The sequence below is a fragment of the Aedes albopictus genome, unplaced genomic scaffold (genome assembly GCF_035046485.1).
Source record: "Aedes albopictus strain Foshan unplaced genomic scaffold, AalbF5 HiC_scaffold_36, whole genome shotgun sequence".
In the NCBI taxonomy this organism is placed as follows: Eukaryota; Metazoa; Arthropoda; class Insecta; order Diptera; family Culicidae; genus Aedes; species Aedes albopictus.
In genome coordinates, this window is record NW_026917155.1 from 111638 (window position 1) to 125000 (window position 13363).

At 41.2% G+C, this 13363-nt stretch overlaps 1 protein-coding gene across 1 annotated transcript in view; it reads right to left on the minus strand.

The window, feature by feature from the left end:
- LOC109421919 (calmodulin) overlaps positions 1-12888 on the minus strand; it is a 123754-nt gene extending 110866 nt beyond the window's left edge. The window contains exon 1 of the mRNA XM_029865141.2: positions 12274-12888. Within this exon, the coding sequence (XP_029721001.1) occupies positions 12274-12276 (3 nt within the window). The 5' untranslated portion in view covers positions 12277-12888. The remainder of the gene's footprint in view (positions 1-12273) is intronic.
- Between the last annotated feature and the right edge of the window lie 475 nt (positions 12889-13363).

Sequence of the window (13363 nt, forward strand, 5' to 3'; positions counted from 1 at the left end):
AGAAGCATTTCTCTTACTTTCGGATGGGGTGCCAATCCAAGAGTCTCCAAGAGTTAACCAAATTTCAATGAAGTTATTCCATCGAATTTGAATGTTAGAATCGGTACTGGAAAGTGTCATTATCATGAGATCTCTCCACGAAGAAGCATTTCTCTCACTTTCGGATGGGGTGCCAATCCAAGAGTCTCGGAAGCCTGGCTTGTTTTCGGTCGTGACGGAGCGTCAACATAGCAATTACAAGCTCTTTAAGTGATACTGGCGATGTCTGTATTATTGAGCTTTAGTTTGATTGACCGCTCGTGGATGCTACTCCAGTATCGCCAGACCAGCTATACACTCACACAAGGAACCAATGAGATATCTGCCGGCGACTAAGCAGGAGTCTTCAGTGTTTGAGTGTTGGTGATCTTCTATTTTTAGGCGACAATGGCACCTGCCACGTCAGATTGCAGGTCAATATGGGGCAGGGAAGGAAGTGATGATTGCAATCGTTTGTATTTACAGCAGACTGAATATACCTCTGCGTCTGCACAAATTCATGCGGATGTAGTGTTTGTAGGATAAGGTTGGAAATGGGTTCACACATTGGTGCATGGATGCCAGACATCAGGTGACAGATTTGTGTATTTGTTACTCTGAAGATAATGCGACACAATTCGCTTGAATGCATAACTCGTAGGCGTTGTATGATAGATTGATACTGTGCTGTGAAAGTTGGAAGGAAAGGAAACGGTGTTTTCAATTGTTTCTGTTCTGGCAATGGCTATGAACATGTGAATATACATGAGTCGTTTATGTAGAGAAGAGGGAGAAAGTATATAGGAAAATTCAAATTAAGAGGAAAGGGACGGGTCAGGGATTGAATCCAGGACCTTCTGCATACGAATCGGAAGCGATAGCCACCAGACCACCAAGCCCGTCATTCATTCATAGCTCTCTACAAAAAATAAAGTTCAGAGTAAAACTGTAACCAATCAAGTTCAGCGCAGTAAAAATCCAATTTTGCTTCAACTTTCAAGATATTCTCGTTCCCATGGTTGCCACCCGGAAGCCCTAGAGCGAAAATCCAATATTTCCCCCGATTTTGACGAGTCAACTACTTTGTTGAGCACTCTTCAACCCTCATCGATCGCGTTCGAAGAACCCTTCACAAAAACCCATTGGTTCGCTGCTCGAAGTACGCAGCAACAGCAGCCGTAGCAGCAGCAACTTACTGTTACTGATGCTATCTCTACAGTATGCGGCAGGAAAAAATGCGAAAGTGTTTTTCAACTACAAACCTCATTTTCGTCCATTCGACATTAACCAATCTATGTTTCAACGTTCCATGATCTATAATAGGCTAGTTTTCTGAAAAGTTAATTAAAAAAATTCCCATTTTGGTCACTAACCTTTACAGGGCGGCGCCTGAAGATGAAGACAACCAGAATTTTCAAACCGCAGAAAATCGCACAGGTCGCTAAATTTTGCATCTGAAAAAACAAAACTTTTGATTTTCTCTACAATATCTTCAAATATATGTACTTATTTCATCTGCTATGTGAAACTACATGGCTCTGGATCAGTGTGGTCTGGTTGTTCATCGAATTTGAGCTAATTTTGTTACTGTTACAGTCATTTTGTTTAATGACCATTGGGCGCGCAGTTTATTGATATCCGCTAATTAGGCCTACATTATCACATGTAAAACATCAAATGTGTTCATTTTTATTTTTCAGTGCTAGAATATAGACATTGACTGATACACTGTCATGAAAAAATAGTCATATATATCCCATATTTAGCGTGTAATAGTGCCTTGAACTTTTCGCATTTTTTCCTGCCGCACCCTGTACATCTCGCCGCCTACTTATTCCCCTGTATCGCACATTGCGAACTTCCAAAATCAGCGAAAATGTTCCACTTTACTTCCAGGTCATGACGGTCCACGACGACGGACGGCTAGCTGCTGCAACAGCAGCCTTCCCACACGGCAAACATCCAAGCGTTGCGCTGTTGTAGACCAACAAAAGATATCGTAGCTCTAGCTAGGTAGATACAAAAAAATCATCATAACGCGAAACAGTTGGTTGGTTGATTGCACACCATGCCGAGAAATCATTGTGTGAATTCACACCACCACCACATCCATCGTCGTCGTCGTTACTAGAGACGAGAGGTTGAGAACAATTTTGTATCATTCTCGTCGGGCATCATGACGTTTCCTTCGCAGAGGGGTACGGTACGAGGATACAGGTGCCAGAAACAACGATAAACTGGTGGAGCTGGTAAGATATCGATTTTTGCGAGTTCTACCAAGCGGGAGCTGATGCTCGCACGCTGTGCTGTGCACTAGGAGCTTGCGGGAATCGGGATGAAATGCGCTTGGGACCTCTTTTCTGGCATAACGTCTTCGCTGGAACCGGGGTAGAGCCTGTTTCTCAGTGTTTCGAAGAGGATTTGCACAGTTTCTGGGTTGCCCATTACGTCTAGAAGGTTCTAGATCACACCTGGAATTACAATCGAATTTAATAGGAATTCTCTCTACTTTAAAAACTTTCGGAAGTTTTGATAACAAGAGGTTATAAAAACATTTGAAGTGTTTTAAACCCTGTTAAAACTAAAATTGATCATCCTTTTATGGGTTATGTGGAGGGGAGTGTGGGGGTGCATTCTACACCGATCTCCCCCATTCAGGCCCAGTAGTTCCGAGGAGAGGCATTTAAGCGATGATTTCATCAGTTCGCACCTTCCTCACAGTACACGTTTACCCCAAGATCCCCGATACCCGATGAAACAATGAATAATTCTGAGCAATGACAGCTTCAGCTAGCTCCTTCCCACCTTATACTGGCACGATATGATCCGATAGCTGCCGTGCTTGGCTTGCTTTATCTGTGACCGCGAGATGATCGCGACAAATTGGGAAATTCCTCAATTTTCGAGGGGCAATTGTCGGAGGCAATAAAAAAAGATGTGCGGGAATATGTAGTAGGTACCTACCTACTACCTACAATGGCCATGTAGACGACGACGACAAAAGAAAAAAAAATCCCGCATTGCGGCAAAATTGGGGACTACGAAGGTGATGATTTTGTTTGCGGTTTTCTGTGAGAAAGTGAAGGAGGGAAGATTTTTTGCTTTTTTTTCACTCATACTCCCATAAGAAACCCCATAGGAAGAAAGAGTGTTTCCCGGCTCATCAACCTTCGTAGTCCCCAATTTGTAATCGTGTCTCACACGGGCTGGGAACCCGTCCGGATCGCTGTTTGTCTTCGCCGTCGTGGCCCCGGTCGGAACCGCCGGCCGCCGTGAACCCACTACTGCTCCACTGTGTGAGTGCAAGCTTTGAAGCGCGAGCAAGAAGCACACACCTTGCCTTGTGGTGCCTGATGTGTCGTCCGTCGTCGGAGAGGAATTTTAACCGTATGCGCGCGTGAGAGAATGCAAACTCGTGTCGACGATATTATATCCAAAGTGAGAAGTGATGCCAGACTGTAAACAGCTGGGTTTGATAAGGTATCGTAGATAAAATTGATATTGAAACATTTGGATATGATGATGGTGTCTTCCTTGTACCTTATCATGATACTATCTTCGTTCTTATCTTCTTGGCATTACAACCAAATTGAACGAATCAAAGACAAAAGCAATTTTCATCAGTATTTTACAGTTCACAAATGTCCATAGTCATCTGTATTGTTGCAGTTGACAATATCTCAAACAAAAGAGAATCAAGTACAACAAAATGTTGAAGTCAGGATTGTAAAATGTCAAAACATATGTCATTTGTTTATTTTCCTATTTCACTGCCAACAACAAAAATTGTTCATCGACTATCACTTTAACTAATCAACTTCACTAATCAACATTTTTGAAGGTTTGTGTTTACGGATGGAAATTTACATTAGAACTGAAAAATGTCATGACATTTCAGTGACATTTTATTGCAGACTACATCTCAAATTGGACTATCACACTTTTTTTGGTACGCCTAAAAAGTGTGATAAAAGTGCACATTTGTCTCGGATCGTCTCGAGGTCTTCGGTGCACTTATTCCTCCATTTACAAGGAATAAGTGCACCGAAGACCTCAATTCGATCCGACGTATCCCTGCGCTGTAATCACACTTTGAAGGGGTGTGCACACTATTGTGTCAGTCCAATTTGGGGTGCAGTCAGCAATACAACCTTGAAACTTCATATGCGTACATTGAATAGTTTTCTCTTTCCTCTTGACGTAACGTTTCTACTGGGACAAAGCGTGCTTCTTAATTTAGGGTTCTATGAGCACTTCCGCAGTTAGTAACTGAAAACTTCCTCTGCCAATGATAATTTAGCATTTACAAAAAGTTCCCACTGGAACCTGGTTTGACGCTCTTCAGCTTAGAATTCTCTCAGCACATCCGCAGTTATTGATTGAAATGCTTTCTTACTAGATATTTAATGAAATTTTACATTGTGGGACACACTCACAATGATATTATCGACCGGACTGGGAATCAAACCCGCCATCTCCACATTAATGATCCAAAACATCATTCACTGAACAAAGCGGATACTGTAGCCAAAATGAAGGAGTGTAAAAAAACAACCTGCGCGTCGGTATGGAAACTCGTGTGATTCTTCTATGCAGACTATCTAAAGTAGGAATTAGATTCCTCCTGAATTTCTATTGGGATTACTTCTGGAATTCCTCCAAGAATGCTTTTGGGAATACATCTCGTAGAATACGGCGTGATTCATTAAACAATATATTTGTGAAGATTTCACAAGAAGTTTCTTTTGGAATTCCCTTGGGATTTCTAAAGTCAAAGTCATTTCTGGGATTTTTGTATGTTATATTGTACAATTCTGCTTGGTTCTTCATCTTATTTTTTATGGCTCTACATCCCCACTACGACTTGGCCTGCCCCGCTCCAACTTGATGTTCTTTGAGCACTTCCACAGTTATTAATTGAAGGGCTTCTTTTGCCTGCCATTGCATGAATTTGTATATTGTGAGGCAAGTACACTATGCCCAGGGAGTCGAGTAAATTTTCTCAATTGGACCTCTGCTTGGTTAACCAATAATTATCCGAGAATTCTTTCATGAGATTGTTCTGAGATTCTACTGTAGGTCAAAAGATTTTTTTTTGTAATCTATATATATAAAAATGAGTTTGAAGTTCCTTTGAGGCAACAAAACTCAAGAACGGGTGGACCGATCAGCATGAGTCTCGCATGGTTCGATTCGTATTCGTGGTGGCTGTGTTTATATGTACAAAAAGTTACGAAAATCCACTAGAAAAGTAAAAACAATGATAAAATACTGTTTTTTTCATGAGCCGGGAACAAATTCAGCGTGATCAAAATCAAATCAATCTAGAGTGCGTTGCTGCGACCTCAACAGTTGTCAAACAACCACAGCTTGACAAGACAGAGTTTGCCGGGACAGCTAGTGTGTAATAATTTCTTCAATGTTTTTTTAGGATTTCTCTAGTGTTTTATTGTTCTGAGAAATTTTTTAATAATCAAAGCATGTTCCTTAGATTTTTCTAGGGTACACAGAATTTCAACTTTTTTTTATATTTCTTAAGCATTTTTTGTATGAAATTAGCCCATGAAATTTCTTTAAAATTTCTGTAAAACATATTTTAAATTAGGCAATCCTTAATAAGTTTATTCTGGACTCCAGAATCTGGAGTTTTGCAGACGTTCTAACTAAAATGCCTCCATAAAGCTCCTTCAGGATTTCCATTAGTAGTTCCGAGTTTCTTTAGATATTTTTCCACGAATTGCCTAATGAGTTTCTTGTGGGTTACCTTTAAGAAATTTCATAATATTTATCTATGTAATCCCTTGTGAGTACTCCAGAAATAGTTTTAGCTTTCTTCTAGGAGTTCCATCTGAGATATCTCCTAGAATGTGTCTAGGATTCATCTGGGTAACCTCGTACGATTCCGCTTGATTATCTAATGAAATTCCGTGAAAAGTTTCTGTTTTGATACCTAAGAGAGCTGCTGATCCCTATGATTTCACCAGGAGTTTATAAAAATATTTCGTCAGAAGTTCCACCAGGAATTAAATTTACTTAAGAAATTTATTCTACAGTTTACTCCAGGAGTTCCTTATTAAATTCACTCCGTTTTGTTATGCCGAAATGACTTTTTGTACCTTTCATTTACACTCTGCAATGCAAATTCTTTGATAGATATGCGTATTTCGACAATTATGTGAGAACTTTCTCAGTGCCAGTTATCCGCTCTGGCTGAACAACTGACATTGAGGAAGACTGCAAATGGTAGTAGAATTACACGTATTGGTCAAATAAAAACATTGCAGAGCGGAATTAAAAGATGCAAAAATTAATTTCGCTCAATCGAAGAGGATATTCTCAGCGGCGTAGCCAGCTTTTTGTTTTGTCTTGCTCACTCACTCACCTAAACAAACACTAAAAAGAGAAGGATGGAGAGAGCGGCCATTGGCTCCTGTTTCATCCCGCTATTTCTCTTGTTTGTTCAGAAGAGTGAGCAAGGAAAAGCTGGCTATGCCGTTGGATATTCTCCTTGTGAGGTTCGAGAGAGTCCACCCAGATGTTCATCGCTCCGAAGTTTTCATCAGATGTTACTACGGTAATGCTTCCAAGATATGTTTCACAAATTCCACTAGAAGTTCCTCCTCGGGTTCACCTAAAAGTTCTTCTAGGCATGGATTCCACAAAACTTTTTCTTCCATTCAATCAGGAGTTCCTTTTGAGATTCTTCAGAGTACCTTCTGACATTTTTTTTTAGGAAGTCTCTCTGAGATTTCACAGATGACTGGAATTGAAAGGAGAAGTTTGCAATATCGAGAAAACTCCAAGTACTTTTGGGATTCGTCCAGGAATTACTCTAGGAGTTTTTCTGTGACTTTAGCAGGAGTTCTTGTTATTCATTCTGGATTCATCCCAGTAACGTCTTCATGATTTCCTACTGGATATCAAAAGTTTCTTCATGTAATCCTCAAAAAGTTCACTCTTGGCTTCCTCCAGGAGAGGTCTATGAATCCTGCAAGATTTTCTTCTGCGAGTCTTCCAGGGCTTTCATTCAAGAATCCTTCAAAACTTCCTTCTGAAAATCCTTTTAGGATTCGTTCAAGATTTGTTTTTCAGAAATTCCTCCTGGATTTCTTTAGAAAGATCTTCTCGGGTTCACCTCAAAGTTTTAGATTCCCCCATATTTTTCTTTAATTCCATCAGGAACTCCTTTTAAAATTCTTCAGAATTGCTTCTGGCATTTCTTCAAGAAGTCTCTCTGTGATTTCATAGATAACTGCAATAGCCGAGCGAAATTTGCAAGGTCGAGAAACCCCCGAATACTTTTTGGATTCGTCCAGGAATTTCTCCAGGAGTTTTTTTTTCTGGTCCTCCAGCACCAGTTCCTTTTGCTGAAGAATTTGAATTCCTGCAAGAGCTTCTGTTGGATTCACCCTAGAATCGTCTTCATAAATTCTGCAGGGTTTCCTACTGGATATCAACGAGTTTCTTCAGGCAATTCTCAAAAAAGTTCATTCTGGGATTCCTCCCGAAAGCTTCTGTGCATCCTCCAAGATATTCTTCTGGAAGTCCTCCAGGGCTTTCATTCAAGAATCCTTCAGAACTTCCTTCTGGGAATCCTTCAAGGATTTCTGCAGGAAGTTCCTCCTGGAGTTCATTCTGAAAGTTTTCAGAATTCTTTCCGGAAATCTTCCACAAGTTCCTTCTGGAAATCCGACAGAAGCTGCTTGTAGGAATTTTCGGGTTGACCACTTCGGCAATCTTCCAGGAGTTCTTCCTAGGAATCCTCCAGGATTATTTTCTAAGATTTTTTGCTCCAGAATCTCCTTCTGGGAATCCCAGAAACACCTGTAGGAATCTATAAAAGCAAGAATCCATATATTCGCCTCAGTCCAGTGCATTCATATGCACTCCTCGTTGCAAAAGCGAGCCCAGAAAGATGCAGCAAATGGGTTGTCCTACACAAAAACGCAATCCCATCATCAGTGTGTGGCGAGGTGTATGTCGCTTGGCATTTTTATTCGTTGCTGATCGTTCGCAGTTTTGATCGAAAACAAATGAATGCATTCGCTGTTGACTGGCTTCAAATGTGAGTTAACATGCAAAATGGAAATCAGGAACCCTGCCCGAAACGAAATTGTCCAGAATGGCACACTTCACAGAATGATCCATCTCTCGGAAGGCAATTTCGATATCTTAACAAAGAAAACAAAGAAGGTTTTGTCTTCTTCTTTCCGGAAGGAATACTTCCTTGAGCGTTTTATAAGATTCCTTCCGGTATTCCTTCGTGAACTTCCTTGGAAGTTTCTTCTGGGGTACCTGTAGGAGATGTCAAGGTATTTTTCTATGTAATCTCTTGGAACTTCTCCAGAACCATTTCTGGCAGTCTTCTGCAACAATGTTTCCGGGATTCATCCAGCTTATAAGCTGTATTTGGAATTCTTGAAAGAGTTCCATCTGGAATTCTTCCAGTCAATCCTTCCAGGAAAACATGCAAGAGTTATTTTTGGTAGTCATGCAGAAGTTCAAATCCAAGACGTTCTAAATTTTCGATCATGCAATTTTTCACTGCGTTTGTGCATTTGTGCTTTTGGAAATTTCAGGAAGTTCCTTCTGGGGATTCTCCACGAAATCCTTCTAGAAATTTCCCGGGACATCTTTATTTCTGGGAATACTTCAAGAGTTACTTTTGCGAGCAGTGGTCCTTATAAAAATTTTCCAGGAATTATAATCTTGGAAATCTTACAAAAGTTCTTTGTGGAAATCCTTTAGAAGTTGATTTCTTTTTAGTTTCATTTTAGGATTCCTTCAGAAGCTTATTCTGAAAATCCGAGGATGAAATCTATAAAGCATTCTGGAGGAATCCACAGAAGGCATCCAATGTGGGATCCCCAGTAGGAACTTCTTGGATAAATCCCCAGCATGAATTTCTGAAAGAATTCAAGATTATATCTCTGAAGCAATCGACAGATGGATTTCCTGGAGGAATCACCAGATAAATTTTCTGTAGGAATCTACCTAAGGAGTTCCTGAAAGGCTTGCCCAGATGGCAGATGGTGTAACTCAGTCCATAGAAGTTCCTGAAAACATCTCCAGAAAGAATCGCTAGTATGTAGAAGGAATTACTGGAGGAATTCAAAAAGGCATGGTTGGAGTAATCGATGGAGGGTATTCCCAGTTGAAGTTATAATTGAACGAACATGTGTTGCAAGCTACTTAGCACATACATCTGATTATGGTGGTTACTTCCAATTCCTTCATGGATGCATGCATAAATATGGAGTATTGGAGGAAAAAAATTGGTAAAACTTTCAGTGTTGACAAAAATGGAATATTAATGTTAAATTCCTGTAGAAATCTTCAAGCTATATGATAAAAAGGTGATACGTGATACATACTATGTATGTATGTACATCAAATTTTGTTGTTTGATGTTTTTGTTAACATTTTAGTTTTCTTAATCCTGAAAATAAATTGGATATCCATTGCAGGATGTCGGTAATTTTTGATCGTGAACCGTTTAGCATTGCCAATTTTAGGGTCAAGTAGCTTTTACAACAAAACGAAAAAAATACTTAGGACAGTTAAGCAAATAAGTTACATCAGTATCAAAATAATAACTGAATCTCAGTACTTAAAAATAGGTCCTATAACTGCTACTACGAGTTTTATACGAGTTTCGGTAGATAGCACAGCCGAAAAGCGTCAAAAGGTTTGAAGCGTGCTGAACACGCTCCTTGTTACATGATTAACCTGGTTAGCCCAATGGAGATTGTTGTCGAGTTTTAGGCCGAGGTTTGTAACACTATTAGACAGTTCTACGTGCTCTGAGCAGAAGATAATGTTGCTGTTGGGAGTGACGGTGCCATTCTTATCAGATATTTCTACCAGAGTTCTATAGGAGTTTCTCACGGAGTCTCTACAATTCTTACAATTTTGGGTCTGGAATTTCCTCCAGAAGTTTCCCCGATATACTTCCAGAGTTTCTCGCTCAATTCCTCATGACTATCCTTCCAAAATTTATCCGAAGTACCTTCAGGAATTTCCATTAGCGATCTTGCGGGATAGCTTTCCACCAGCTGCTCTTGGATTTTTTGCGTGATTTTTGCAGAAGTTCTTTCAGGGATTTCTTCCAGAGAGTTTTCCAGCATTACTCTATGATTTTTCCCATAGTTCCTCTCGGGAATTCCTTTCGAACTTTTTTCAGAAATGTCCCAGTTTTTCCCAGAATCTATTACGAAATTGCTTTAGAGATTTAATCAATAGGTCTTGCGAAGTTTCTCACAAAATTTCTCCTGGGTTCCTTCCCGATATTTCTCTGGAAATTTCTCACAAGGAACTTTATAAGTTATCCCCTGGGACATTCCTTGAAAAACTCCTGGAAAATCCCTGCCCGAGCAACTGGACAACTATTAAAGAAATCCTAACAATCGCTACACGGTTGGGATTTCCTGGAGTTTTCGCGAAAATCTGTAAAAATAATCTCAGGACGTTCATTGCAAGAAATCCTGTAAACAACCACGGGGAAAAGCCGGGAAAACCTCTGAAAGAAATCACGTGAATAATTTCATGAGAAATATCAGCAACAGCTCCTGCACAAATCCTAAAATGCAATCCGGACTCTTTGGATTTTTTAAAGAGAATTTTTTTGATAAATTCGGGAAAAAAACTAAGAAACATCCCAGGACTAAAAATCCAAAGAGTAACTCTAGAAGAAAGGTCATGGAAATTTCTTGAGGAAATTACAGGAGAATCTTCTCCTGGAGAAAATTCGTGAAAAACTCGTTAAGAATTCCTTGGAGGAGCTCTAGTAGAAATCACAGGAACAATTCCTGCAAAAAAAAAATCGCCATAACTTAAAAACATAAAGAAGATCTTCTGGCTTCATTCTGGAGATATTTCCAGCAATTCCAACTGGGGATAACTTGTGGAATTTCTTCTAGACATTCTCCTGTGAATGTATCCTGTGGGTTCCATCATAAACCTTTATGCATTTTTCTGGGGATATATCCATAATTTCTTCAGAAGTTGTTTTAGAAACTCTTACAAAAGAATCTGCGATTCCTGCGAGAATTTCTTCTGTATCCAAGATTTCGATTTAGTGATTTATCCATGAACTATTTAATATAAACTTATGGGAAATTTCCAAAAGAAACCTTTGAAAGATTTTCATAAGAAAATCGTGGAGAAATCCTTAAAAGATTCCCTGGTGAATTGACACATGTTTCTTGATGTCATCGACTTGAGCTTCAATTTTCAGGGAACATAACCATCACCGTCCAGTCCAGGTATGTGTATACTTTTAGAAACTGCTACAAGACTTGAATTTCGGGATGCAATGCATTGTGGATGAAACTATTGAGACCTTATTAATAACGTGTATTGTTGCTGTCAAATGCCTAATCGGACTCGGTGCAACAGTATTTTAGGAATTTAGAGAATAGAGTTGCAAGTTTAACACATTCATCGCATACGATGTGAGTTCAAATTTCTCTTTTACTGGTCAGCAACTTCTTGATCTAATTACAACATTGATCACAACTATTTCAAGCAATAACAAAATCGTATAAAATATTGATTCAGGACTAAGCTGGTATCTCGGCATGGCACCACTGTCGAACAACCCAGGTGACGAAAACAAATACCAGACTCCGGTCCGGTCGGTAGGTACCGTTCCAAAATTAATCCCGCACATTACTCGTCATCGTCGCCATCACGAGATTTCCCCTCATTCTCCCCATGGGATCCAAAATCCAACCAACATGCTCCCACAATTTGATAGTAAGTAGCAATAATTGCACACCGAGAGGAGCGTTGCATCAGGTGCTGCTATTTATAATCCGGAACAAACTGCACCACCCCAACAGGGACAACACAATAACGGGGCCATTCGTGGCCAGCAGCCGGATTGCTCCAGCTACTGCGAGTCGAGCTGGCGATGCATGGCAAAACTAGGACCTCGCGGCCACCGCCACCAGAGCACACCACTTTTCGCTGTGTGCGTGTCATTGCGCGACAACGCGGCGGCCGCAGCAGCGGAGATTACACTCATCCAAGTCATCCAATCCAAGTCGGCCATCATCATCACCATCGTTGTCGTCGTTTCTATGAACACCACACAGAGAGAAGAGGAGGAACACACCACCAGAAAAAGATCTCGATTTTCACTGAAAAAGTCTGCTCGGCTCGATAGCAGCAGAAATTCCGAAACATGCACCCGTTTTCCAACCGGAAACTTGCCACAATCCTGTCCGATGATGTTACTTTTGAAATGCTTACCATTTTTGTGTTTTAACTAGTTGTACTCCTCCGGGGTAACGGGACAGAAAAGAGTTGCTTCACTGAAGCTTTCGCTGGTTTCCGGAACCTGCGCGAATCGAGGGAAAAAACTGCTGGCTTCCGCCGCTACTGCTTCCACACACTTGAACTGGCCGGACCACACAACCGGAACCGGACCCGAGAGATCAACGGCGACACCGACGACTTCGCTTCACCAAAAAAATGCGACCCGCGCTATGTTCTGCTGGTACAAAATGCCGTTTTTTTTCCTGTTCCGCGAACGCGATTTTCCTTTCGAAATTTCTCGCGACCGGGGGACTTCTCTAAATCCGCGTTTTTTTTTTTCTATGCTAGAGATAATCTTTTTTCACACACAACAGACAGAGAGCACTGACACTGGTTCTGATCCGGGGGGATCACCTCACACCACACTGATTGAAACAACTGCTGCTGCTGCTGCTACTGGCATGCAATAAGAGAAGGTGACTAATGGCTGCTGCTGCTTCTGCTCCTCTGACTCTGGCTGCTGATGAGCTCACCACAAAACGGCAACAGGGAAAGCTGCTAGACTTTTCAAGTCTGTATTCCACGACGGTTCAAATTCAACTGCCTTCTGTGCAACGACGAACCGAGCCACGAACTCGCGGCGACAGCGAACGGCGGTGACATAGTAGAGAGTTGCGTGAAGCGAAGCGCAGTGCGACGCGTTTGCGTTCGAACAGTTTTTGTAAGCGCCAGTGCAAAACGCATGGTGAGACGCGTTGACCAGTCAGAGTGAACGCGAATCACAGCGTCGGCAGCTGCGTCAAACCATTCCGTCGAGTGCTTTCACGCGCGTGCATGCACAAGTTGCTGTACGGGGAACTGATGGTTGCTAGGACCGTCTCATGATTCTGTGCGCCTGGTGTGTGGTGTGTGCTGTTTGAGTAAATTCGTCACGACGGGGTTGAGTCAGGTGTGAGTTTGGTCGTGGTTTGAGAGTTCTCATTATGCAGATGGTTGTGATTATGGTGCTGGGCATCGGTAATTTTGCTTCGGATACGCGTCACAAGGCGCGTCACTGTGTCATGCTTCGCGTTGCTCGACGCGT